This window comes from Glycine max, chromosome 2 (genome assembly GCF_000004515.6).
Source record: "Glycine max cultivar Williams 82 chromosome 2, Glycine_max_v4.0, whole genome shotgun sequence".
Lineage (NCBI taxonomy): Eukaryota > Viridiplantae > Streptophyta > Magnoliopsida > Fabales > Fabaceae > Glycine > Glycine max.
In genome coordinates, this window is record NC_016089.4 from 8440923 (window position 1) to 8468174 (window position 27252).

Below are 27252 nucleotides of genomic sequence, written 5' to 3' on the forward strand. Positions count from 1 at the left end.
CTTCATTACGACAACATATGTATATGGTGAAATGGGGGGCAATAACTATTTCGGTGGCTTTTAAATGAGTAGCTTGTATAACTGGCAAATTCTTCTATATCTTTAATTTAAAGTCGTGATTTGAGTTTTATATTATAATTGACCTAGAAATCTTTCAGCAGATCAAGGTTTCTTAATAATTGTTGATTTGAATTGACGCAAAGCTTGTATCTATGGATAATGGACCCATTAGATTTTTCTTAATCTTTTCTTACCATCGAGGTTTGCATGAGAGAAGCTTAGCGAGGACCAGTTCTATTGGCGTAGTAAAAGTACAAATGTTGAGGTCAAGGTAGTAACAATTTTGCTGATGGAAGGAATGGACTCTGAGGATTTCGTGGTCCTCTTGGAATTGGTTTCTTCTAGAACAGATTGTTGCCCATGAATTCAGAGTGTAGGAAAAGTCATGATTAATCTAAATTGGTTGCAGGCTTCGTGTTCACACATTTAGCCAGTTATCGAATTTATATCAAATAAAATTTGGAGAATTTAAATCTTAAATAGATATGTTTTAAGTCGAATTTATTGAAGAAAAAGTATATATAAATTATTCAATCTTAATTCAACAATTCAAAGTGAATACTTCAAAGATTAAATTAGTTTTTTTCTTTCTCATTTATTATTTTAATTTGATCATTTAATTTTTTATTTAATTTCATTTTCTAATTTTTAAAATCGAATCAATTTATTCTCTCATTTTTAAAATAGATCTATTTTTTTAAAAATATGTATTTTGTAATGATTTAAAATCAGTTATACTTTAGAATTGAAGTATCAAATTAAATTAATTTAAAAAATTAAATCTAAAAAATAAATTGAATTAAAAGAATAAAAAAACTACTTTAACCTAATTAAAAATCATAACTACGTAGCTAATAAATGTGTGAAAACCGTGACTGCAATGAATCCAGAATTGAGTGATGAATGATGATACATAGGGAGTCGTCCTAAACAAAATAATTACTTGTAAAGTATCAGCTATTAAATACACGTGGGACCAAAGTCTATCCTGCTAGTGCTCACGCCACACGACACGCCTTCCTAATAAAAGTTGAGTAATTTATCTACACAACACTCACTCATTTCATATATATATATATATATATATATATATATATATATATATATTTTATGCAAACGAATAGATTGTCGAAAAGATAAAATTGGATATTCTAATATGTTGACATCTATCTAAATTTGAGGTTATTTTTGTCAATTTATGCTTTCTAAAATCCTCATTTCCTTCTCTCTCTTTCCTACTCCTTTACACTCTCATTTCCACTTTTTTCTCATAAGCATTGTTTCTCTTTTCCTTTCTTTCTTCTCCTATTCTCTTCTCTTCTCGTTGCCTTCACTCCTACTTACATGTCTTTACTTTTCTTTTTTCACTTTCTAACTTTCGATCTTCAATTTTTAAGAGGTTCTCGGTACATTCACTCCTACTTGTAGGTCTTTACTTCCCTTTTTCACTTTCTAACTTTCAATCTTCAATTTTTAACCAGAAAATAAACTGAAACAAAATCATGGATTCTTAAGATTCATTGTTTTTACCCCCCCAAAGTTTCAATTTTTTTAGATATCAACGGTTGCTTTGTTGAGTGGGACAAAAAAATGAAGTTGTAAACAAACACATGTTTTCTGTCTACTCTCTTTTATTATTCCAATTCCAATTAGGGTTTGTTAGTTTGTGTGATTTTTTGGTTTTGTTTAATTATTGTTATTATTATGTAGGTTGTAGTTGAAGGTCTTTTTTTATGTTGTGATGACAAGAGTGAACCCTGGGATTTCCTTTGTCTTACGATAAGGGGGAAGGAAGATGTTCAGTCTAGGTGAGTTTTATGCTTCAAATGATACAATTGTATCATCAAATGAGTTTTGACTAGCTGCTACAATTGTTTATGTTATATGTAATGTATTTGATCTGTGATATCCTTTGATTGTTATCTCAGATGCTAAGACACTATCTCCTTGGTTCATATATTCACTTAATTTTTAATTATTAATTAGTATGTAATATAGTTATTAATTATTTTTATATATTCATTTCTTAAAAAATAACAATATTTTAATAAATTACAAACTCTTAAGTTTATTAAGTATATTAAATGTATATATTTAATACTTTATTAATGTTTCTAAAAAAATATTGAATAATAACAATGTGTAATTCTTGTAATGTGTCTAACTTTTCCTCTTTGTTATTCCTACTAACTATTCAAATATTTAAATATAGTATGGATGGTTCATTATTTGAAAGCTATTTTTGTTCGTTTGTTGGCTTTTTTGTTGCCTTAAAATCTTGATTGATGTTGTCATGAAAAGTTAATAGGCAATGTGAGTGACTTTTTTGTTTTTATTTATAAGACTCAAATTTCAAATGATGTTTTTTAATTTTTTTTAAAATTTAATTTATAATATTTCTTATATTAATTATTTTAAACTATATTGACAAACAATTACAAAAGAATATTAATTATAGGAATAGTTTTAGAAAAAAAATATAAATTTAAGATAAATTTATTGTTACCAAATAAATTAATCATTTTTCATAATTTCGATGAATTAGACAATTGAGTCTTATATATAGAAAGAGAGGAAGAGAGAAAGTATTTGTCCAATGTAATGTTAACTCCTTGACAAACGTACCAATACATACAAGCAATAATAAATGATAAGATTGAGTGTCGAGTCTACAAGGATTTTGTTTTGGCTAGTAGTTTGTATAAACCAAATTTTAAGTAATGGAACGAAGAAAAACTAATATATCTCAAGATAAAAGTGTATAAATTTAATAAGGTTCAAGAGTAATAAAAGACATAAAAAATAGAGCAAGGTTCAAACATACAAGAAAAATAAACACTTTGTAGGTAAAAATGATAACTTGGTGTAAATTTTATAGGAGTGTTGGATGCTTGACCGACCAAATGAACTATTGATGTAATGTTAATATTTTTTTACCATTTAAAGTTATTACAATTGTTACCTTCACCAACTAATATACTCTAGTCATGATCTCTCGTGTGAAAGAGTCTAAGTTACTAATCCCTTAGAAAGCTAAACCAAGTAACTTCTTTAAGAGTGAAGGTGCATAAATAAGGCTAATCAATACCATTCCATCCCTAGATATGGGTTACTTAGAAGTTCCTTCAAGTTCTTAGTGTAAAAACATTTTTCAATGATTAAAACACTATGACACATATGTATATAAGTGATCAAACCATAAACAAATCAATAAACATAGAAAGGAAGCAATAACACTAAAATAGCATTAAATGAATAGTAGAGATCATTACATCAGTGTTTGGTATCCAAGCCCCCAACAATAGGTAAGTTAGCCTCTCATGGTAATGAGAGACCAAAAACCAGAAGAATCAAAGAAAATGGAGAACATGAAAAAAGAAGAGCTCCCAAAGTGGTTTTAGACTCTAGAAAAATGCCCTAGGCAATCTCCTCTTGTTCAATTGAACGGTGCCCTTCTAAACTCCTCAAAAACAGTCCACTATCTTATTTCTTTCAAAAGACCCCACACGCTAAGCTTGCATGTGCACACATTAAGCGTCATGCACATTACATCTGACTTCAATGACCACTAGATGCTTGACACATGTTCTTCCAAGTTGGACTTCTCGCGCTGAGCGCGCACAGGCACACCAAGTGAACGGCTTAAGTTCTAACATTTTTCAGTCCATTGTTGTTGTACTAAAACTCTATAAAACAAGCTAAAACTATAAAATTCATTAACATTAACTTCCTGAAGGCAAAAAAAACAATCGAAATTTTTATCGAAAACCGAGCATTAAAAGAGAAAAAAAATGAGATAATTGCTATTTAATTTAAGTGCAAAAACCAAGTATACATAACAATTTTCATATAGTGTAGATGGAACTTTATTGCTTATATTAAAGGTATAGTTGGTAAGGAGAAGATTGTGACTTTTTGATCACTAGGGGGCAATTTTTTTCTAATTTACCAAATGGGGATAGTTTATGAATTATTTACCAAGTGGGGTTTAGTCGTATGGAAGGTTATGACTTTAGATACAGAAATCGTGTGATTTTTGAGATTTTTGTTTTTGTTTTTTTAATGAAGTCATAAACTATTTTATGATTTTTGTTATTTTATTAATGTTTATTTCTTTTTGAAATTAAATGTACTAAAGTCATATAGAACTACATGAATTTAAAGTTGCTAATATCTTGCAACTTTAAAGTCTTGAATTGTCCTCCGACTTTATAGTATTATTAACTTATTTAATTTTGACAATTAATCCTAAAAAAACAATAAAAAAATATTTTTTAAAATAATTTAAATAAGAAAATAATTTACTAATACAAAAATTTCTTAAAATAAAAACAACATAGTATATTAAAATAAATGAAACAATATAAGTTATCCACAAACATAAAAATAGAAAGTATGCACAATATTAGGGATCAACTTGTTTATATTGACAATTACCACAATCACGTCTTTCAGTTCTATACAATGAGTGTTTCTTAGACTTATTTGGAATTGATTCATCTATCTCATTATATATACGAGTGATTGATCTTCCTATGGGACATCATCCCACTATTAATATTAAAAGTAAAAAAACTCAATGCATTACATTTTTTAATTTAAGTATTTTGTTTACATCTTTTTTTTAATTCTCTTGCAACCAATAATTAATAATATTAGAAACATAAATATAGAAAATAAATAACTTACAAATAATTAGAAAGAAAAAAGTTACAAAAGATATACAATGCACAATTTTAAAGCACGAGGAAATACAAAACTAGAGTCGTAGACCATCACACAACTTCGAAGTCATAACCTGAAAATAAAATAAAAATAACTAAAATTGTGGTCATGGATACAACTTCGTTAAAAGTAAATAAATAAAGTCCCAAAAATCATATGATGACTTCTATATCTCAAGTCGTAACTATCCATATGACTTACTCTCATTTGATAAATAATTCAAAAAATTGTCCCCATTCAATAAATTAGAAAAAAAACATCTCCTAATGGTAAAAATCTCAAAGATTTTATCAAAAAGGTTATCTCAATTATTTAAAAAATATATAATGTGTTTAGTTCAAATAAAATACCTTTACATTATTGTATATGTAAACAAATAAATGAATGAAACCCTATCAACATTTTTAAAATATATAAGACAATGATAAAATAAGGCTTAAATATGTTGAAGAATTACGAAATATATCCAAACTTTGTAATTGAAATTTTTTTGTTTCTCATTGGATTCCTAAAACTTCAAAAAAAAAATTGAAAGATAGTCTCCATCCAAAACGTGATGACATGTCCGTTGTCCGTTGATTGGACACGTCAGTGATACATGTGCGAAACCACATTAGAGGCATCAATGAGATGACGTGCCACCTTAACAGGTGGTTGATAGTGGACCATTAATTTTAATGGCTAGATCTATCTTATTATCATAGGTCGTGTTACACCAGATTCTCCCAACCCCATCTAGGAAACCACTCTGATCACCCTTCGTCGCCACAGGTGGAAATTTCTAGTGGCAGTTCCCTCCTCTCCGGTGAACGAACGCCTCTCTTCTCCTCATCACCTTCCCTCTCCTAACTCTCCCACAACAACATTTGTACCTACTTCAAACTCAGGAACTTTCTCTCTTTAACTTCGTTTTTCATTGAGGCATTTAGTTGAACACTTTGTGCGCATGTGAGTTAGACATTTTTATTGAATTCTGCGAGTATGATTTTTTCCTTCCATACAAACTGATCATTGCTTTATTTTTAGATGTCTGATTTCAAGATTAACGAGTAACAACACATCATGATGCATTTGATTTTGATGCATATGTTGCTTTTTGACATTGGGGGAGGTATTGTTGACCCTGAGAATACAGATACTGTGGTGGAGCCACGATGCATAGGTGGTGGCGCATTCAAAGACTTTGGAGTAGATAATGTTGGGATTCAATCAATCAACCTAATTTGATTCTAATAGACAATCATCAATCCTAACCACATGCTTACTATCCATGTAAAGAGAAATGACTGCATAAAGATGAATAAAACCACATTGTGTTCCCATACTCAAAATCATGATGAAAACTAAATGCGGAAGTGTACCTAGATTAGCCATAATGGAATGATGAAAGGTTGATGAGGATCAAGATTGGTTTTATGATCTTCTAGATGTAGAGAGCTTTATTTTCTTCTCAGAATTTTCTTTTCTCTTCTGATGGGGATAAAGAGAAAAAGAAAGCAAAATTGTATGTTTTGTCGCTTCTCTCTACAAACCGGGACCATAACCTCTTGTATTGGTAACTGCCATCATTTACCCCAAATTTGATAATTATAATTTGGCCCCTCATCAAATTATAATATCACTAATGGTATCTACACAATTAGCCTTTCATGACATATATGTCTTTAGCCATAATTTTATATTGATTAGACCACTTTAGTATTTTGGCTAACAAAATAATAGCCCTAACTCATTCAATTATGTGATATATATATATATATATATATATATATATATATATATATATATATATATATATATATATATATATATGTATGTATGTATGACTGATGTGTCATCATTTTCTCATATTTCTTAACCCTTTTTGTCATCATTTTAATTACTGATTAGCCTTAATTGTCAAATTAATTATGTAGTTTTATCATTTGGGCCTACTGGATTAATTTTGTGTTTTTAATTTAATTTCAGGAGAATTATAAGTAATTGGGCTTGAATTCGGAATTGGGCTTGAACTTGAAAAGAGCAGACAATTCTATTCTACCAAATCTTATCTTATCTAGATTTTATCTCATCTAGATATTATTTCATCTAGATTTTATCTTATCATATCTAGATTTTATCTCATCTAGATATTATTTTATCTAGATCTTATCTTATCTTATCTAGATTGTATTTCATCTAGATTTTGTCTTATCTTATCTAGATTTTATTTTATTTATGGGCTTGGACTTAAAACAGATTTGTAAACTTTGGGACTGATAACTATATAACAACACCAAGGTTCTAGTTTTAGGCTCTCTCTTTCGTTTTAGTTTTTTTTGTTTTGGAGAATAATTCTAGTTTTCTTTGTTTTCTACTACAATTTCATTTTCTATTGATTAATGGAAGGCTAAGTCTCAAGCGTTATTTTCTCTTGAGGATCAAGCACAACTCTCTTTGAGTTTTTATTATTACTATTGAATTCTGATCAGTTTTTCCTCTTCACCAATTACTCTGTATTTGTTGTTATTAATCCATGCATGTTTAGTGCTTGATTAATTGTCTCTGCGCTTAATTTATGTTCATGCTTAATGATCAGTTTCATTCATCATTAATTGGTGTATGTATTGCTTAATCTCATAATGAATGCCTTATGTTAAATTTCGCTTAGTAATTTAATTTAGTGTTGGATTAAGTGGTTGAACTGATAAAGGATAAATTCTCGTAACCTAGGATAAGAGACTTGCTTGTGAATCAAGGGGAAACAACGTGTTTTAATTATGATATTTTCTAATTAAATCTTGTTCGCTGTTTAATTTACAAAAACAAACACCCCGCCATTCATTACTATTTTATTACTATTTGTTATGAACGTTGACCATTGCTCGTTGGGAGACGGCCTAGAATCACTTCCTAGATACTGCATTTTTAATGTTTATTTGATTCGGGTACGACCTCGATCAATGACCCAAAATTGCTAACAATCTCCCACTGGTCACAAATATATATATATATATATATATATATATATATATATATATATATATATATATATATATATATAGCGATATCTGAATATTAAAACATATATATATATATATATATATATATATATATATATATATATATATATATATATATATATATATATATATATATATGTATGTATGTATGTATATCCAAATGCCAAGATATGTATACATAAAATCTAACATAGAACATAAAATACATTAAAGTGACTAACTCTCACTAAACCAAAGATTCCTCGAACTGTAAAACACTCATGTGAGTAACATGCTCATGAAAGATCTTGGGTGGAAATCCCTTAGTAAAAGGATCTGCTATCATGGAGTTTGTCCCTAAGTGTTCTATGGAAATTTGTTCATTCTGTACCTTTTCCTTAACAACTAGGAACTTGATATCAATATGTTTCAACTTGGTCGAGCTCCTATTATTGTTAGAATGCAATACAACTGATTTATTGTCACAATATAACTTAAGTGGTCTTTCAATTTCTTCCACAATTTGCAGCCCTGTGATAAAATTTCTCAGCTATATTCCATGATTTGATGTCTCATAGCATGCCACAAATTATGTTGCCATAGTGGATGAAGTAGTAAGGGTTTTCTTGGCACTGCGCCAAGAAACCGCACCACCAGCTAACATGAAAATGTAACCTGAAGTGCATCTCAAACTATCTAGGCATCCTGCAAAATTCGAGTCAGAATACCCAGTAATCTCCAACTGATCTGACCTCTTGTATGTGAGCATACAATACTTTGTTCTCTTTAAATACCTCATAACTCTTTTGGCTGTTTTCCAATGATCCATTCCTGGATTGCTTAAATTTTTGTCTAATACCCCAACTATGTATACTATATCCGAACTTGTACATACTTGGGCATACATCAAACTCCCTACAGCTGATGCATAGGGAATCTTCTGCATTTCTAGAATTCCCAAATTTCTTTTTGGGCACTGTTTGAGACTGAACTTGTCTCCCTTAGCAACTAGAGTATCCCCGAATTTACATTCCTGCGTGCCAAACCTTTTAAGTACCTAATACAAAGGAGGCGTCACCAAGATCTTTCATTTCGAAGTTTCTTGATAGAAATCTCTTGGTTTCGTGCAACATGCCTATATCATTAGTGGCAAGCATTATGTCATCAACATATAAGACCAGAAAACGTACTTGCTCCCACTGAATTTGTGATACACACAATCATCAACAAGATTCATCTCGAAACCAAATAAGAGAATTACTTGATGAAATTTGTGATAACATTGACGAGATGCATGTTTTAGCCCGTAAATGGATTTTGTCAATTTGCAAACCATATTCTTTGGGTCTCCCAACACAAAGTTTTCTGGTTGCACCATATAAATTGTCTCATCAATGTTGCCCTTGAGAAATGTCGTCTTAACATCCATTTGATGAAACTCTAAATCATAATGTGCAACAAGAGCCATGATTGTCCTAAAAGAGTCTTTCGATGAAACTGGAGAGAAAATCTTTTTAAAGTCAATCCTTTCCTTTTAGGTATAGCCATTTGCCACAAGACGAGCTTTATACCTCTCCACATTACCATTGGAATCCCGCTTGGTCTTAAATATCCATTTGCAACCAATGAGTTTCACACCTTCTAGTAATGGGACAAGTTCCTAAACCTTGTTGTCTTGCATGGACTTATGCTTTTCATTCATTGCTTTAATCATACCATTATTTTCCTCACGTTCCTGGCAAAATACCACATAATCATCTGGAATAGCATTTCTCCTTTCTCTTATAGATCTCCGCAAAGGTACTAGCTCATGAAGCATAGGTTCTTGAGGATCTTGAGTTTGTTCTTCATGAACGACCAAATTATCTTGAGTGGGAGATTCAATAACAATATCTTATAGAGGTTTCAAATTTGCTTTATCAAAAGCAACTGTACGAATTGGTTCTGGAATTGTTACTGATTCTTCCTCTAAGACAAAGTCTCTAACCTTATTCTTCCTCCTAAACTCAATATCCTCAAAGAATGTGGCAGTTCTCATCTCAAAAATTGTCTTTAATTTGGGATCATAAAATTTATAGCCCCTAGATCTTTCAGAATAACCAATAAAATAGTTGCTTATTGTTCAGGAGTCCAATTTCCTTTCATTTGGCTTATAAAGTCTTACCTCAGCTGGACATCCCCATACATGAAAATGTTTCAGACTAGGCTTTCGCCCAACCTAAAGCTCATAAGGTGTTTTGGCAGCTGCCTTGGTTGGCACTCTATTTGAATATAAGCTACAGTCTTTAATGTCTCTCCCTAGAGTGACTCTGGTAAGTTAGAATGACAAATCATGCTTCTTACCATATCCTTAAGAGTTATATTTCGTCTTTCAGCTACACCATTCATGCTAGGTGACCCCGACATGGTGTACTGTGGGACGATTCCACATTCCTCTAGGTACCTAGCAAAAGGCCTCAGACGTTGTTCACCTGAACTGTCATATCTGTCATAGTATTCACCACCACAGTCAGATCTGACACTCTTGATTCTTTTGTTGAGTTTATTTTCAACTTCAACTTTAAATGTTTTGAACACATTCAGAGATTGTGACTTTTCATATATAAGAAACAGGTATGCATATCTGGAGTAATCGTCTATAAATGATATAAAATATTATTGATCATTACATGAAGGTGTATGAAATGGCCCACAAATGTCTGTATGTATCAATTCCAAGATGTCTGTAGCTTTATATGCACCTAATTTCTTGCTTTTTGTCTGTTTACCTTTAATGCATCTAACACAAACATCAAAGCTTGTGAAATCAATGGAATCCAAGATTTCGTTTGACATAAGTCGTTCAATTATGTTCTTAGAAATGTGACCTAAGCACTTATGCCATAATGTTCCTGAGTCTGTATTATCAATTCTACACTTAGTACCACGCAATTCCGCATTAAAGGATTCACCATAGGAAGCTACAGTATCAAGTAAATATAGATTATCATAAGCCAAGAGTGAACCAGTTCTAACAATATCTAAATTAAAAGACAACCTAAATACATTATTTCCAAATGAACACAAATAACCCAATTTGTCCAAATAAGAAACTGAAACCAAATTCCATCTAAATAACGGTACAACAAAAATGTCCTTCAAATCCAAATAAAAAACAATACATAATAATAGTCTAAAATGCCCTATAGCTTCCACCTCCACCGATTTACCATCTCCAACATATATCTATCTTTCAAAATCAATTGGCTTCCGGTAGCTTAGGCAATCCTACATTGAAACAGTGATGTTAGTAGTGGCACCAGAATCTAGCCACCGAAGTGTTTCTAGGTACTAAAGCTAAATTGACCTCATAACAGAACAAAGTAAGAAACATACCTTTCTTTGCACGCCAAACATGATATTTGGTACATTTCTTCTTTACATGTCCAGGCTTATTGCAAAAGAAACAATTGTCACCTTGAATTTGTTTCTTTTCTGTTGGACCCTTAGCAACTTCATTCTTGGGCTGCTCAGTTCTTTTTCTTTTGCCCTTGTCTTTAGAGGTACTTACAGCATGAGCACTTTCAATCCTTTCTTGCTTCAGCCTTTCCTCGTCTTACACACAGTATGAAATGAGCTCATTAAGAGACCATTTTTCCTTCTAACAGTTATAAGATATCTTAAACTAACTAAACTGTGAAGGTAGAGAAATTAACACTAAATGAATAAGCAAATCTTCTGATAGCTCAAGCTTTAATGCCCTTGATTTTGAAGCAATATTTGACATTCCCATAATTTATTCCCTGGCATTTCCGTTTCCTTGATACTTCATGGAGATTAAGTTCTAAAGAAGAGTACTTGTTTCCGCCTTATCGCTTTTTGCAAAGCACTTTTCAATTTCAGCAAGGGATTCTTTGACACTAGTTACATCATTTGAAACAGTACCCCTAAAGACCCAGGAATGTCACGCTTAATGATCATACAATTCATGCGTGATCCCACTTCTCATGAAGTTTCCTCTGTTTAGAGGTACTGGAATCTATAGGAAAAAGGAGTTTCTCAATCCTTAATGCAAGGTCTAGATCCATTCAGCCAAGAACATTTTGCATGTTCTCTTTCTAGTCCTTGAAATTTGTACCGTTAAGAACCGGAACCGAATTTAGATTAGCCGATATAGAAGCAACAACTAAAAAGATCAAAACAAATAATGCAATAAGCTCACATAACAATCATCAATGCATTTAAATAATGGTATATCCCATCTCAAGATATCTAGTGCACCATTAATATGAAGTCTTTGGACAGCGCGGTATTAATTGCTAGTGATATTCTTGTTGTAATGTTCAAACGTTGATAATAAAAGCATATCAAATAACAAACCTATCTTTTGATGTGATTTATCATTCATATGCAAAACCTCATAATTATCATACGTTTATAAGTGTGTATGAAAATTAGTTAAATGGTAACTTTCCTTTGGGTCAATCATCACTCATATAAATAATCACACACGATAACATTTCTCATGAACAATCTACACAAGAGAGGTCACTTTGGTGATATCTTATTCAATTAGCTCATTTAAATGCTAAACAATTAAAATTATATATTGTAGCTAAATTTTGAACATTGATGCACCAGATCCGATAATAAAACATTTATAGAGTAAATTATTTTAACTTTATTTATTTATTTCAAATTTTAGAAGCCCATTGTTGTTATTTTAATTTATTGTAATGACCTCTAATGGTAAGAACGAGCACAAAGTTACATGTATGTATATATATTAATGATGCACTGTAACCTTTAAATGAGCGGTGCATTTACATATTGTTGGTAAGATCAAGCAAAAATATGTAAAATATCTAAATTCATTTAAAATTTAGAATATGCCAGCAGCTTGAATAAAAAAAATTTCCAAAATCATACATGAATCAAAAGTATGGGTGGCTCTGATGCCGAATTGTTGGGATTCAATCAATCAACCTAATTTGATTCTAATAGACAATTATCAATTCTAACCACATGCTTACTATCCATGTAGAGAGAAATTACAGCATAAAGATGAATAAAACTCCATTGTGTTCCCACACTCAAAATCATGACGAAAACTAAATACAGAAGCGTATCTGGATTAATCATAATAGAATGATGAAAGGTTGATAAGGATCAAGATTGGTTTTATGATCTTCTAGATGTAGAGTTTTATTTTCTTCTCTGAATTTTCTCTTCTGATGGGGATAAAGAGAAAAAGAAAGCAAAACTATATGTTTTGTCGCTTCTCTCTACAAATGGGACCATAACCTCTTGTATTGCTAACTTCCATCAGTTACCCCAAATTTGCTAATTATAATTTGGCCCTTCATCAAATTATAATATCACTAATGGTATCTACACAATTAGTCTTTCATGACATATATGCCCTTATTCATAATTTTATATTGATTAGACCACTTTAATATTTTGGCTAATAAAATAATGGCCATAACTCATTCATGTGATATATATATATATATATATATATATATATATATATATATATATATATATATATATATATATATATATGTATGTATGTATGTATGACCCAAAATTGCTAACAGACAATCGTTGAGAATACAGATCTCGTGGTGCCCTTTACCCTAATAGTGCTCGACGCGTTGGCGGAGGCGAGCCACTCGCCGTTGGGGGGAAATCGCACCACCATGGCAAAGTATGCATGATCCCAATAGAAGGATACATGGAGGGGTTCTAGAGACTCATGATGACGATCGATTTACCATTGGTGTAGAGATGTAGTTGGACTTGGGTTCGCTAGAGATCAAAATCTTGCGATTGTGCTGTCATTTGAGAAGGAGAGAGGAAAAAGGGGAAAAGAAAAAGGGAAGGGGCCTCCATCGTCGCTAGTCACCTCCGGTGGTTGTGAACGACAGCGAGTCATTTTCTAGTTGCAGGTCACACGAAGGAGGGTGGTCATTGGTTGAAGAAAAGAGGTAGAGGGAGAGAGAAGGAAAAAAAAAATCTAATGTGAAGGGTGTTCATGTAGTTGCAAGTCACTTTAACTTTATTATTTTTTTAATAAAATAGTTTATTAAATTAAAATAATATAAAAAAAATCAAGTGATATGTTATGTTATTGATATCTTTAACGTAACTTCATATGTATATTGTGTGGTCAACTAAGGAATACATCATCATATATTGAATGGAGACCATAAATTTCATATAAAATTTTTAAAATTTCAAGACCCAAGAAAAAAAAATAGAAAAATTTGTCAGAAAAATTATCTCCTAATGATCAAAACCTCCAAGATTTTATAAGAAAAGTTATTTCAATTAATTTAAAAAATATATAATGTATTTAGTTCAAATAAAAGACCTTTACATTGTTGTATATGTAAACAAATAAATGAATGAAACTTTATCAACATTTTTAAAATTTATAAGATAAGGATAAAATAAAATGTACATGTTGTAAGAAAGAAAGAAAAGAAAAAACATATTAATGTGATTGGATGCATCCCCTTCAATGACACCTGATGGTTCATGCAATTAAAACATAGCTTCTTCCTCTTTCCAAATTAAAAGCGACGTGTAACTAAATTTATAGATTCATTCTTAAGTCAAATTGTATCGACCCATATGCACGTAAGTCCGGGCTGTTAATTAAAGCGTAAAATCATTTTTGATTTTTTTTTCTTAGTTCAAAAAATTAGGAATATTTTTTTAATTTATTGGATCAAAGACTAGTTCAACATGTGGTGTGTGTGGTTGTCCTTGTACCAAGAAAATTATTCACACTATGAAAGTTAAATAGATCATTTTTTCATCCACGGAACAAAACCTTACACTATTAAGTCAATTATTTGAATTGAATATTTTTATTTAATATTTAAAATAATTAAAATTAATGTAATTATAATAATTCATTATTTAATACTAAAACTAATTTTAAACAAAAAAAAAGTTTATTTATGAAATACTTTTTGTCCAAAATCCCTGATGCATGTTTGATTTGCAGTTGACAATCTTGTAGAACACCTTCTAATACAAATTCAATACATAAAAATAAACTAAACACAAAAATAAAGATTATAATTCATTGACAAAATTACTTTTGTCTCAAACATAATTTTATAACTGCGAGCGCAATAAAATAATACATTGTTAAAGTTAATGTAAAGGACAAATTCATTGGTCTAACATTTAAAGATTACATCCAGAAAATTCATTCTTCATCTCTATTACATGAAAGAAAAAAGAAATCTTAATTCCTACAACAAGAACATAGATTACTCAGAATCCTTTTAATTCTTAACCATCTCTAATAATTTATTCACTCCTCGATGTGGAGAGGACAATAAGCACACATTAATCTAGAAATCACTGCTTGAAAGAGGTTCATGACCATCATCTCCAATGAAGATATTATCATAGATTACTGCAGCAATTGCTGCACCAATGAATGGACCAACCCAATAGACCCAGTGATGGGTCCATGACCATGTAACCACAGCAGGGCCAAAGGACACAGCTGGGTTCATGGATGCACCATCAAATGCACCACCAACTAAGATGTTGGCACCCACAATAAAGCCAATTGCAATTGGTGCAACAACTCCCACATTCCCTTTCTTTGGGTCCACTGCTGTGGCATAAACTGTATATACCAACCCAAAAGTCATCACAATTTCAAAAACTAATGCATTCCAGACAGACACACCAGGTGATAGGGAAAAGCCTGTTGTTTCCTGCAATGTAGAAATTGCAAAATGAATTAGAGTTTCAATCATGAATTGAGTGCAAAAGGTTACTATAAATTATGAATAGCAGCGGTAAATTAAGGCTTAAGCAGAAGGTGAAATATGGTTACCATTCCACCGGTTGCAGACTTGAGAAGAATGCATGCAACAACTGAACCAAGCAACTGTGCAATCCAATACAAAATACTTCTCAACAGGGTTATGTTTCCTCCTATGAAGGCACCAAATGTGACTGCAGGGTTTACATGACCACCAGAAATGTTTGCCCCAACAGAGACAGCCACAAAAAGCCCAAATGCATGAGATAGTGATGCAGCAATGAGACCAGCTGGTGTTGCAGGTCCATTGTTGGTAAGTTTGCCTGCGAAAAATAACCAATGATTAGTCATTTCACTAGCAATCAAAATCGAGGATACAACTATTGAACGTCGTGTTGAAATTTTCAACTCTTGATTAAAAGTATACAAATATTATGTAGCTAGAATTATTTAGAATGGAAGTATGTAACTATTTCAAGTATGAGTGATTCTGATTCCTACCACTTTGTTTTATAATACTCTCTTAGTTTTTACTTAGAAATGTAAGCAACTATGTATGGTTCGGGACCATCATAGATTCCATCAATATTTATATAACAAGTAATCAAAGTTTTATTGTTTTTTTTCTTGTAAATTGAAAAATTAGACTATGCGCCACTTAGAGATTGGTCAAGACAATATAAACATGTGATGGTCTTGGACTATATAATAATTTCTCCTAATCAAGGGAGGCAAAGAGAGAGCAGAGGAATATCGAATGTCTGGCATTAACTTTACACTAAAGTCTTAAAAATACTCTGCAACACTACTTGTAATTTAAATTATTCTAAACTGCAATGTAACTTTAAATGGGACTAAGATATATAAACTTGTAAAACTCATTTTGGAATGAAAAGAATACTATGTTGAGTGCTCACTGTAAGCCATGCCAGATCCTTCCCCAGCAAAAACAAAAATGATCATGGAGAAGAATTCTGCAAATGCTGCTCTGATTGCATCAGGTTGGCCAGCCTCTCCAGGGGTCCCAATTGCAATTCTATATATTGCCATTATTATTAGCTAGCTCAAGAAACAGAAGAGAAACTTATGTGTTTCCTGATTTTCTTTTCTATATAATTTGGTTAAAAAAGTGAGGACAAAGTGTGAGAGCTTTGTTTGCACTTTAAAAACCAAAATTAACGGCCAAGGAAACGGTCAGTAAGACTGTGTACCATAATATTGTAAGCATGCAACGTAGGACTAAGGAGTGGAGTCTTCATTAGGAAACTTGGTCATAGTCTTGGCACGTGTGTGGCTGTGATGTGATGTAGCTGAAGTGGGAGATCCAAGGATTCTTACAAAAGGTTTTGCTAAATAATATTTTCAGCATTAGCGAAAGTGCCGGCTAGCCTAATATTTGACGACCATAATTAAGAATAGACTATGTTTGATTTTTTTTAATGACTGATAGGTTGTAAGTTGGGTGTCTAATATAGTAATCATATTTATAAAAATAATAAAATTATCACATCATCTATCACATTAACATCTCAATATCACATTATCACTAAAAACATAAAAATCAAATGTGGAATAAAAAGGTTTAAGAGATCAAAATTTTAAATATAAAATTATAAAGATCAAAAGTAATTCTAAATTATTTATAATTTTCAAATCAAATAAGGATATCATTGTTTAACAAATTACTTTGGAATTTATTTTTTACTTTTTCTTTCAAAAGTTGAAGTATAATATTTTGTTTGAATGAACTTGTCAATAAATACTTATGATGTCAAACCTCTTCCATAAATTAAAATCAACTTATATAAAAGTTAAATAAAAAACTTCTATAAAAGTGAAATATATAAATTAATTTTAATAACTGATTTATTTTCCCTTCTTTTAAAAGTACTCTTTGAAACGTTTATTCAAACATATTCTAAATAATTTACACACGGGCACACCAAAATCCAAAGACTTTTATTTCATGTAAAAAATGGGGGGAGCGAGGAAGATTAGACTTTTGAACCAAAGTACCATTCTTAGATATACAAGAGAGAGAAGGGATGAAAAACATCTTAGCATAAACCGGCATTATCCATCTACACTTACTGGTGGGGTTGTGTAGATTTCTACTTAAAATACAGAATCTAGAGAGGGGGAAAAAAGGTAGACTGAAAAAGGGGGAAATAAAAAATCCAGAACACTGGCCTCTTCTTCTGTCACGCTCGAAGAGCAAACGTGAAGCAGGTGATTGGACGTGAAGCAGGAGATGAAATGCTCTGAAACTCCTAAGCCTAGGTATGGTAAATGTTTAGCACTGAACTTTGAATCTTTATTAATGTAAAAAGGATTGAAAAAATGAATGTTATAAAAGACTAAGAATAGTTAAGATTCTTGGCCAAATACACTTGAAAATATGCATTCAATATGTAGGGAAAAATACTCAGGATTCCAGCAGCAAAAGGAATGCCTTCCAAACTATTGCTATATATATACAGAGGTTACAACTCTTCGATCTGAACTTTCTACAATTATGACAAATTGGAAAAGAAAAAAGAACAAAATTACAGTTATGAATAAGTTCATCATCCACGCGTAGTTAGGGAGAGTGAAAAGGAAGTCCAGTAAAAGAGTGTCACCTCACCTCAGCAGAATTAGTGTTGATTTCACTATCTCTTGAGAAACAAATTAATGCCATGGATAGAAAACACCCTCAGTCTACGCTGCTTGACTCCAAAAGAATTCAACCCAAGTCCGCAAAACCAACCAAACTCCAAAATCCTATATTTAAATTCCTACACATCTATTTGTCCTACAGTATTCTCTTCCTATGCCTACAAATGCCAGGTGCTGATCCAAGCCCCATCATTCTCATTGCCAATTTCCAGTTTCCACCCCACATTCCAGGAAAAACCCTTCAGGTGCAGAAGTCACCAGTGATTCAACTCAAGCAGAAAATGAGCCAACAATTAGTAGCAATTACTCACAAGTCACAACATCACATACTCCCCATCCTAAACAAGCCTATGCTGACGCAAAGCCTTACCAAAATGAGGTTGCATCAGTCGGACATACAAACCATTCTTTGCTACCAATGTATCATGACTGCCCTCCTCCACTATCCGTCCTCCATTAAGCACTACAATATTGTCCACATGCCTCATCATTGCAGCCCTATGCGCTATTAGAATAGTTGTCTTGTTTCCCATTATTAGTGTGTCTATTGCCTCTTGCACTACTCGGCTTGACTCAGATTCAATTGCTGAACTAGCTTCATCCAACAACAAGATAGGGGCATTTTTCAGCACTACCCTAGCAATTGCAATTCTCTGTTTCTGCCCTGGGGTTAAGTCAACACCTCTCATCCCAACATGAGTGTCATAACCATGAGGCAAGCTGCTAATGAAATGATGAGCATTCGCTATTCTTGCAGCCTCTTTCATCTCAGCTTCAGTTGCATTATGCCTTGCATATATGATGTTTTCCCTTATGGTTGTTGAGAAGATAATAGGTTCCTGCTGAACCAGACCAAGGTGGCTCCTCAACCATCTCAAGTTATATTGCTTTAAGTCCCTACCATCCAGGAAAACTTGGCCTGCAACTGGGTCATAAAACCTCTCAATCAAAGATATTATAGTGCTCTTTCCTGACCCAGAAACTCCCACAATAGCAACTGTTTGGCCCCCAGTGACTTTGAGGCTAAAATTGCTCAATACCAACACTTCAGGACGAGATGGGTAACAAAAATCAACATTTTTTAACTCGAGGCTTCCATATACATTGGGTGGCTTCAATGCTGAGCTATCATCAGGATCAATTATAGGCACACGATCTATAATGTCAAACACGGATATGAGAGATTTTCGTCGTTTAAGTATGTAAGGAGCCAATCCAAAAGGCTCCACAAGTGCAAATGTTGCAAATGAGAAAACCATGTACTCCTTGAGTGCAGTAGGTGGATCCATGTAACCACGTTTTATACATATTGCAGTGTACCAAAGTAGCAGGGCATTACAAGCAAAAAGTAGAAACTGTGAAAAGCCAAATGCAAAACCAATTGCCATCCCATGAAGAAAGCTCTGCTTAAATATTTTCTTTAATTGCAGCCTGTAGAGCTCCATTACCTTGTTACCAGCACAAAAGGCAACAACAGTGTAAATGTTCCTAACTGCATCTTCAAGAACCAAAGATGCCTTTCGGTGCATTTCCTGGATGCCCCTCGAAAATCCAGCAAGCCAAAATTTCTGCAATATTCAAGCAGACTGCATTTAATATGGTTTTCATGCAGAAAATTAAAGTAAATAAACCAGACTCCTATTATTCTTAGCAAGCTTTGGCAAGCCATTCATTAATTCATATAATTTAAAGATCCAGAAAATAAAAGCCATGTATTTCACAGATCTCACTTATCTAGAACAGGTACAATAATTTAATAACATTCATTTCAAAATAGTTATATTTCAGCAGGTGCAAACCTGGGCAATGGCAGAAACACAGAGAATTGGAAAGGTTGCAAAAGCCACAAGTGCTAACCGCCAGTGCAGCAAAGCACCAATGAGAAGACCAACAATAACTGCAGCACTGTCCTGTATAAATATGGAAAGCCTGTTGCTAAAAGCAGCTCGCACAAAAGTAGCATCATTGGCCAATCGCATGGACAAATTGTCAGCACTGTTTTCCTCATCATCAAACCATCCCACTTCATTGCGTAGCATGGCTGCCATTATTATAGAAGCAGGTTAAGTAATGTTCAAAATTATAAATTTTTTGAAAGAAAAACACTGCTAAAGAGGAGTTATGAACCTGAGAACATCATTCTCCTAACTCTTTCTGTCATTTTCTCTCCCATAATACCAAAGTAGAAATGCTGTAAAAAGTTGGCAACTACAGTCACAATACCCATGCAGCCAATGATCAAGCACCACCTGTCTACCTCCCGTTCAAGGTGATGAGGGTCATCAATTCTATAGTAAGCTGTCACCACAAGACCAATAACATAAGCAAGAAGGGGATTGAAAGACCCAAAGATAGCAGCACCTATGCTTCCTAACACAGCATAAAGCCACTCAGTAAAACTAAGCTCAGCCAGCTTCTGCAGTGATGGTGGTTTTCGATGCCGTGCACCCTTTGTTTCTCTCATTTTAACTGAAACATCATCAGAATGACTAAGTGGTCTACTAAAAGTCTGTGAATGGGAGCGTTCACTTTTAGGATCAGATGTTAAAAGAGGTGAAATGGGAGATTCTGGGTCAGACTCATTTGACATATGTCGATGCACAGAATGAACATCAATCTTGGGTAACTCTGGCAGTCTCATTTCAAAACTATCCTGCCTTCTTATTGATGGCTCCTTATCTGCTGCATCCAATGCCAGACCATTTTCAAGCATTTTCTCAGACGGTGGGCTCTGGACTTTTGGTGATTCTAGCAAGTTAAAGGCGCCATCTGGAGGTCGGGATGCATTAGAAACTCTTTGAAGAGAGGGCGACTTAATCATTTTAGGGGATGATGGTTCTTTGAAGCTATGACTCGAAGAATCCTTCTCAATTTGGAAGGCTGAAGTTTCCTTGTAGTTTCGAACAGGCATCCTGGTGATCATTAAAAAAGAAAAAAAAGTAAGCCATCAAAATGCCAGTGGGAATATCTTAAACATTATTCAAACAGAAAATGTTAAATGCTGTAGTTCAGTGGTCGTTCAGATGCACTAAAGTGTAAACATTATTAGTTTATTATTCTAAGAAATATTTTTCTAAACAAACTTTTGCCTCTTTCAACATCCCAATATTTTAAGAGATCCATGTTATATCATGGTAGACTAAGAATAATGCATGGGAAAGGAAGAAGTGTGACCTCTTGGGAAGTTTTGCTGCCTCTTCACATCGAAGAAGCTCTGCATATAAGCCATCCAGTGCCAATAATTCGTCATGAGTACCCATTTCAACAAGCTGGCCTTCCTCCATAACGGCTATATAGTCAGCATTCTTTATGAGACTAAGCCTTCGAGCAATTATTATTGTTGAGCGTCCCAACATAAGCAAATCCAGAGCCCCCTGAACAGCCCTCTCAGCCTCAAAATCAAGTCCACCAGTAACCTCATCAAGAAGAAGAATTGATGGATTTAGAAGCACAGCTCTAGCAATAGAAAGTTTTATTTTCTGCTCTTCGGTCAAAGATAGACCAGCCCTGCCAACCTGAAAGCCAGGAGCACCAGTTTTGGAAATTAAAACCTCACTGCCACTTAAAGGAAACATTATAATGCAACCAAGTTTTACCTGTGTGTCATAACCCTTCTCTAATGAGCTGATAAATGTATGTGCATGAGCTATTTTAGCAGCCTCTTCAATTTGATCCATGGTGGCATCCCTCCCATAAGCAATGTTGTCTCTTATACTCAAACTGAGCAAAGCAGGCTCCTGGGTGACTAGTCCTATTTGGCTCCTCAGCCATTCCAGTTTCAAATTTTTTATATTTTCACCATCTAAAAGAACTTCTCCTGAATCACAGATTGGCAAATCAATTTAAATATGCAAATCACTTTGAATGCAATAGTAAAATCATACTGCATCAAGGGGAAAATAATGACCTAATGTAGGATCATAAAAACGCTCCATGAGTGGAATAATACTACTTTTTCCAGAGCCATTTCTGCCAACAAGTGCTACAGCTTTCTTAGCAGGTACAGTGAGATAAAATCCACTCAAGATAGGGATTTCAGGACGAGACAGATAGCTGAAATAAACATTCCGGAACTCTATATTTCCTTGCACAGAATCAGGGGAAGTGCCATCATGATTAACAGATGAGGATGACCGACTTATCATCTCAAATAGTCTATAAGCAGCTATTCGTCCCTGATCAAATGAGTAGAAATTTGTCGCTGCTTGATTCAATCCCCTGAATAAAAGTAACAAAAAATTTAGGTGAAATAATTAGCATATATTAAAATATGTGAGTTGGGTGGGAAAAATGCTCACAGGCCACTTAGAATTACAGCAAAAAGAGCTGTTATAATTTCACCACCATGCGCTTTTCCGTGAATAACCAAGAATCTTCCAACCCAGAGTTGTAATGCACAAGAACATATTGCTAGTCCATACGTAAATCCAAGACCAAGCCCTTGAACAAGACTGATTAATATACCATATCTAAGAGTAGCTTGCAGTGATGTTGCATATGAATACTTGGCCAAAGTTTCATTTGAAAATGCATACAATGTCCTTATATAGGAAACTGCCTGCAACACAAGAAATTATCTATATTGAGAATCAGTAGCACTAAAACACTTCACCATTCTTACGAGCACCACTTCAAATTCAAAATATTAAAGAAAAAATAAAGATAAAATTGAAGCATTTCTGATCTTATTAACAAAACAGCAATCAGGGCAATCAGAGCATTTCCTACTTCAAAACTGTTTCATATACAATAATCTGAGATGTAAAATACAAATAGCTCTATGTATAATCTGAGACTCTGACTCCATCATGCTATAGAGAAAATAACTAGCAAAAATCTTGAAGCATTCATCTATATGACTATCTCATGCATAAACACAAGAAAAGAGGAAAGTACTTGTTTCATTGTAACAATTAAAATCAAACAATAAACAACCTGTTCAGCAATGCTAGCTGCTTCAGCATATGCATCTTGGATATTCTCTGCAAGCCTATGAAGGAATATGTTTGATATTCCTCCAGCAGCAACAATAAATGGACCCGTGGCTAACGTTATCAAAGCAATCTGCCAACAATTGACAAGGCCAATGACAAGACCACTGAAGAATGTAGCCATATTATGAATATAATTTCCAACCTGTATCATCAAAAACATATAAATATATTATACAAGACATATGTCCAAAGATATTAACTGCAGAGAAATTAACATTTTCAAAGGAAGTAATTTATACACATGGTTAAAATAAGACATACTTTTTCACTGAGGGCGGACTGGATAAGCAACACATCACTTAATACTTGACTCACTATGTCTCCATTATTCCCATAAGTATCAAAAAAACTCATGTCTTGATTAAGTAGTACTTGAACATATTTTGACCTGATGACAGCAGTCTGCCGTTCTCCCGTCAAAATCCAACATGAAACCTCTATTTAACAGGAGGGTAAAAGCATTAGAATTGCACAAGACTTAAATGCAACATCTCATAAAGCACACTTATCATTATTAAATAAACATTTAACTTACCAATCCAACCAGCAACAAAAACTCCCGCAGCAATATAAACAATAGTTAAAGCAAGCTGCAGAAGAGAAAAAAAGTAAGTTAGCCAAAGTCCACTGATTCACAAACAACAATGCCTTGCAGAAAACTGAAGATAATTTCACCCCTGAAGTTTCCCCTTTTCAAAATTTCAAATAACAAAAGGTATACCAAAAGCAAACCAACAAAGAATAAGAGAGACACAACTACGAAAAAGTTAAGAGAAACCATGACAACAGTAGAAAATGGAGTAAAACTTCAGCATGCTCATTAATGGAGAGGAAAAGTATGTTCCCCTGACTTTAAGCATTTCATGCTTTCTATCTCAAAGGTCCCCCAAATAATAGAAAAACCAAATCAATTGCATGGAAAAAAAAAAAGCCTTCTAATCCTTCTACTCTCTCTCCTCCAAGAGCTGAAAAGGCCAAACACAAACAGAATGTATTTTGAAGCTATACTTACAACGCAAGAATACCAGATAACAATTAACACAAGTCACAAATATGTATTATTGTCTGAAGTTTTCATACGGTTCGGTAATTTAGGGAAGTGTTATGGATTTAAGGAAGTTGCTGCTTGTACTGCACTCTAACTGAAAGGATATGTGCCATTGTGAAACTAATAACAATATCCTCAATACAAATACAGGAGTAGGATCAGTACAATCAACGCCTTTTATTCAATATATTAACCACTTCCTTACCTTTCCTTCCTGTTTTTGACTCTATATATTCTTGACAAGGAGAAACAAAATTGTAACCACCATAATTATTACCATCCTTTGCAAAAATCAAAAAGAAAGAATCAGGCCAACACTCACAACTCACAAGACAAATACAAGTAGAACTGTAGAAGATTCTAACCACCCTATCTGGGAATAAAACTTCAAGAATTTTCAACCCAACGGGATATCATAATTTTCGTTTCATCGTCTTGGGTTGAATTTGCGATTGGGCTTATGTTATTTAGCTGAATCCGATCTTGTTAAGATATTTTTGACTACATAATAGCTGGAGGCCCAAATCCTTACAGAATACTTTATTCCATACCATTGGAGGATAAGTTATAGTATAAGAGTCCTATTTAAAAAGTTGTAACATCTTTGCTTTCTTAATAAAATTATCAGTTTCATGAATTATGGCAGCAAATTGCGACCAAGTGTACTCTCGTAATGCAATCAAACCCTAGATGTGAAATGCAGTGCTTAGGTTTCTCCAATACATGATCCTGCTTTCTTTAATTTTGTATTGTTTCCAGATTCATTTTCCTTGGCAGACAGCAACACAAAGCAATCCCATCAAAACCCTAAAGATATCAAATAGAAAGTCATCTTTCCACGGGTACTTTCTACAGCAATCAAATACAAAAGAAAGTTTCTTTAAAATCCCTTCCTATTTTCAGAAAATTGTAAGTCATTTAACCTCAATGAAACTTCAATATGTTTCTAAACTTAAATTCACCCTAGAAAAAGATAACCAATTAAATCCTAACCCACTTTCATCCTTGTATGTTTATGAGATAAGAAAAATTGTAAGCTAGCAATGCACTTCAGGCAATTAGTTTAAGAAGAGAGTTCACTTCCAAAAGCTCAAGGTTGAAAAATAGGTTTAAATAATAGCTCCATGACTCAACTAACCATGGGAGACTCACTCTTGTATGAATCAACTCATTGAGTTGAAATAAACTACAGATTGCTAAAGTAATGAAATTATTTATGACAACTGACAAACTGTTATGGACAGGGCAGATAGTCAAAGATGATTTCATTTATTACTACAAAATGATACGACCAAATATCTCAAAAGTACTAAACAATCTAACCTTACAATTGCATACAGACTAGACAAGGCTCAGACATTCCATGAAAATTTAATTGATCAAATATCTAAAGCAACATTGCACCAATTCAATGCAAGAGGAGAAATTATGAAAACAAAAAGTGCACCACCGCAGCCAGTGAAAATAATCAATTTTCAAAAGCAGACAAGGCAACGACAAAATCAGCAGAACTAAACAATTTTCTTGAACTCCTCATTGTCCAATCAATTACAGAAACAGCAGGAGTTAATGATTTAGAAAATGTAAATCGACAAACTTTCTAATTTTCTCCGCACGGAAGTTCTCACATATTGACCAATTTTGTCTGGAAACCAAAAAACTAATAGAACAGTACATGCAGCCTAGAAGACTACAAGAACAACAAAAATAGAAGACACATTTTGAAATACATAGCTTAAAGCCTTAAACCCTAACAATACCTTCGACAATCACCAGCTAGCCAAGTGAACCAAATCAAACTATCAGAAACGAAAACCTACATGTACAAGCTATATGCACATACGCATCATCATTACCCCCAACCCAGTCTAATAACAACAAAGCTTGTCCATGAATTCAACAATTAAAGCTTTCAATTACATCTCAACGGTAAAACATCACCTGAGCCTTAAACAAAGGGGAAAACAAATTAAAGCAAAAACCTAGGGTTTGCGCATGAAAACCACAATCTAACCTCGGTGAACCTGTCAAACTGCTCCTGCGACGTGCCGTGCGGAGGATCCAACCGCAGCACGTGGATGATCTTCGCGAAGTAGTGCAAGTAAAGGACGAGCGCGGTGCCGTGCGCCGCAGCAGCGACGGAACCGACGGCCATGAGAAACCAATCGAAGCGGTCGGCGCATGCGAAGAGCTGCGAAAACGGAACCGCGGCGGGCGGCGGCTCGATCTCCTCCGGCTCCTCCATCTCCTCCTCCGCCTCCAACTGCTGCGACGCGGACGTCTCGGCGCTGGGGTCCAGGTACGGCGACGGCGACTCCGGAGGCTCCGACACCTCCGAAACCGGCGTGAGCGGTTGCACGTGCGGCGGGGACCACCCGAACAAACCTCTCGATACCATCATCTCTTCTCTCTTGCCGAAACGGAAACGAAAACTCTTTCCGAACGAAAATTCTCAATTCAGCAGATCCAGTCAAAAACTTAAAATCCTCAGATTATAACTGCGCCTCTTTGTTTTCCTCTTCCGGCGAACGACGTCGTCCTGGCCTTGGCCGCACCGCCGTCGCCGTCTCCTTTTACACCTTCTCAGGTCGGAAACGGTGCACGGAGAGAGGAAACTATCGTTACCCGAGGCAGCACGCGAAAATTGTGAACCCTCTCCCGTTTTCTTCTTCTTCTACTTCTCCTTCTTCGGGTTTGGGAGAGTTGTTTCTATTTATTTTATATATATATATATATAGGTTTAACGGTCAAACGCCGGCGTCGATGTGCTTTAAGGTATTTTCCTAATTTATGAGTATTTATTAATATTTGGTTAAATATTAATTGATTTGTTTATGGGTTTATGCTTTTTAGGGACACAGATACAGTGAGTGTGCGCTGTGACGACAAAGGCATGCATGCAAAGCTGGAACAACGGAGAAGGGTGTTTTGGTAAAGTCACGCTCAATGATGATCGATCATGGTTTTGTGTGTGCAAAATTACGTTAGGGTCCTTGAGTGAGAGTC

The 27252-nt window shown here is 33.8% G+C and overlaps 3 protein-coding genes and 1 long non-coding RNA gene across 4 annotated transcripts; 1 reads left to right on the forward strand and 3 right to left on the reverse strand.

The window, feature by feature from the left end:
• The first annotated feature begins 1314 nt into the window (after positions 1-1314).
• LOC106797814 (uncharacterized) lies at positions 1315-6924 on the forward strand. The gene is made up of 3 exons (XR_001387060.3): positions 1315-1484; positions 1771-1868; positions 6754-6924. It is a non-coding gene; the product is annotated as an uncharacterized lncRNA (long non-coding RNA).
• A 1431-nt stretch (positions 6925-8355) lies between these two features.
• On the reverse strand, positions 8356-9234 carry LOC121174101 (secreted RxLR effector protein 161-like). The gene is made up of 2 exons (XM_041012497.1): positions 9100-9234; positions 8356-8823 (listed from the first exon to the last, which is right to left on the reverse strand). Exons 1-2 carry the CDS (start codon positions 9232-9234, stop codon positions 8356-8358), a joined length of 603 nt encoding a protein of 200 aa, XP_040868431.1.
• Positions 9235-14958: 5724 nt separating this feature from the next.
• LOC100788583 (aquaporin TIP1-1) lies at positions 14959-16712 on the reverse strand. Its single transcript, XM_003518610.5, has 3 exons — positions 16464-16712; positions 15619-15869; positions 14959-15496 (listed from the first exon to the last, which is right to left on the reverse strand). The coding sequence occupies exons 1-3, from the start codon at positions 16594-16596 to the stop codon at positions 15122-15124; spliced, it is 759 nt and encodes a 252-aa protein (XP_003518658.1). The 5' UTR covers positions 16597-16712; the 3' UTR covers positions 14959-15121.
• A 1201-nt stretch (positions 16713-17913) lies between these two features.
• On the reverse strand, positions 17914-26964 carry LOC100789116 (ABC transporter B family member 20). The gene is made up of 11 exons (XM_003518611.5): positions 26261-26964; positions 23734-23788; positions 23460-23635; positions 23140-23340; positions 22503-22762; positions 22112-22422; positions 21801-22021; positions 21379-21719; positions 20332-21116; positions 20004-20245; positions 17914-19772 (listed from the first exon to the last, which is right to left on the reverse strand). The coding sequence occupies exons 1-11, from the start codon at positions 26645-26647 to the stop codon at positions 18543-18545; spliced, it is 4209 nt and encodes a 1402-aa protein (XP_003518659.1). The 5' UTR covers positions 26648-26964; the 3' UTR covers positions 17914-18542.
• Between the last annotated feature and the right edge of the window lie 288 nt (positions 26965-27252).

Excerpts from the sequence above, each read along its gene's own strand:
- LOC121174101 (XM_041012497.1), bottom strand. The coding sequence starts at position 9,234 with ATGGCTCTTGTTGCACATTATGATTTAGAGTTTCATCAAATGGATGTT. Across the intron at positions 8,824-9,099 it reads TGGGAGACCCAAAGAATATG|GTACTTAAAAGGTTTGGCAC; the intron begins GTTTGCAAATTG and ends CCTTTGTATTAG.
- LOC100788583 (XM_003518610.5), bottom strand. The coding sequence starts at position 16,596 with ATGGCAATATATAGAATTGCAATTGGGACCCCTGGAGAGGCTGGCCAA. Across the intron at positions 15,870-16,463 it reads AGGATCTGGCATGGCTTACA|GCAAACTTACCAACAATGGA; the intron begins GTGAGCACTCAA and ends TATTTTTCGCAG. Across the intron at positions 15,497-15,618 it reads AGTCTGCAACCGGTGGAATG|GAAACAACAGGCTTTTCCCT; the intron begins GTAACCATATTT and ends TCTACATTGCAG.
- LOC100789116 (XM_003518611.5), bottom strand. The coding sequence starts at position 26,647 with ATGATGGTATCGAGAGGTTTGTTCGGGTGGTCCCCGCCGCACGTGCAA. Across the intron at positions 22,423-22,502 it reads GCTGTAATTCTAAGTGGCCT|GGGATTGAATCAAGCAGCGA; the intron begins GTGAGCATTTTT and ends ACTTTTATTCAG. Across the intron at positions 21,117-21,378 it reads GCAGCAAAACTTCCCAAGAG|GATGCCTGTTCGAAACTACA; the intron begins GTCACACTTCTT and ends AATGATCACCAG.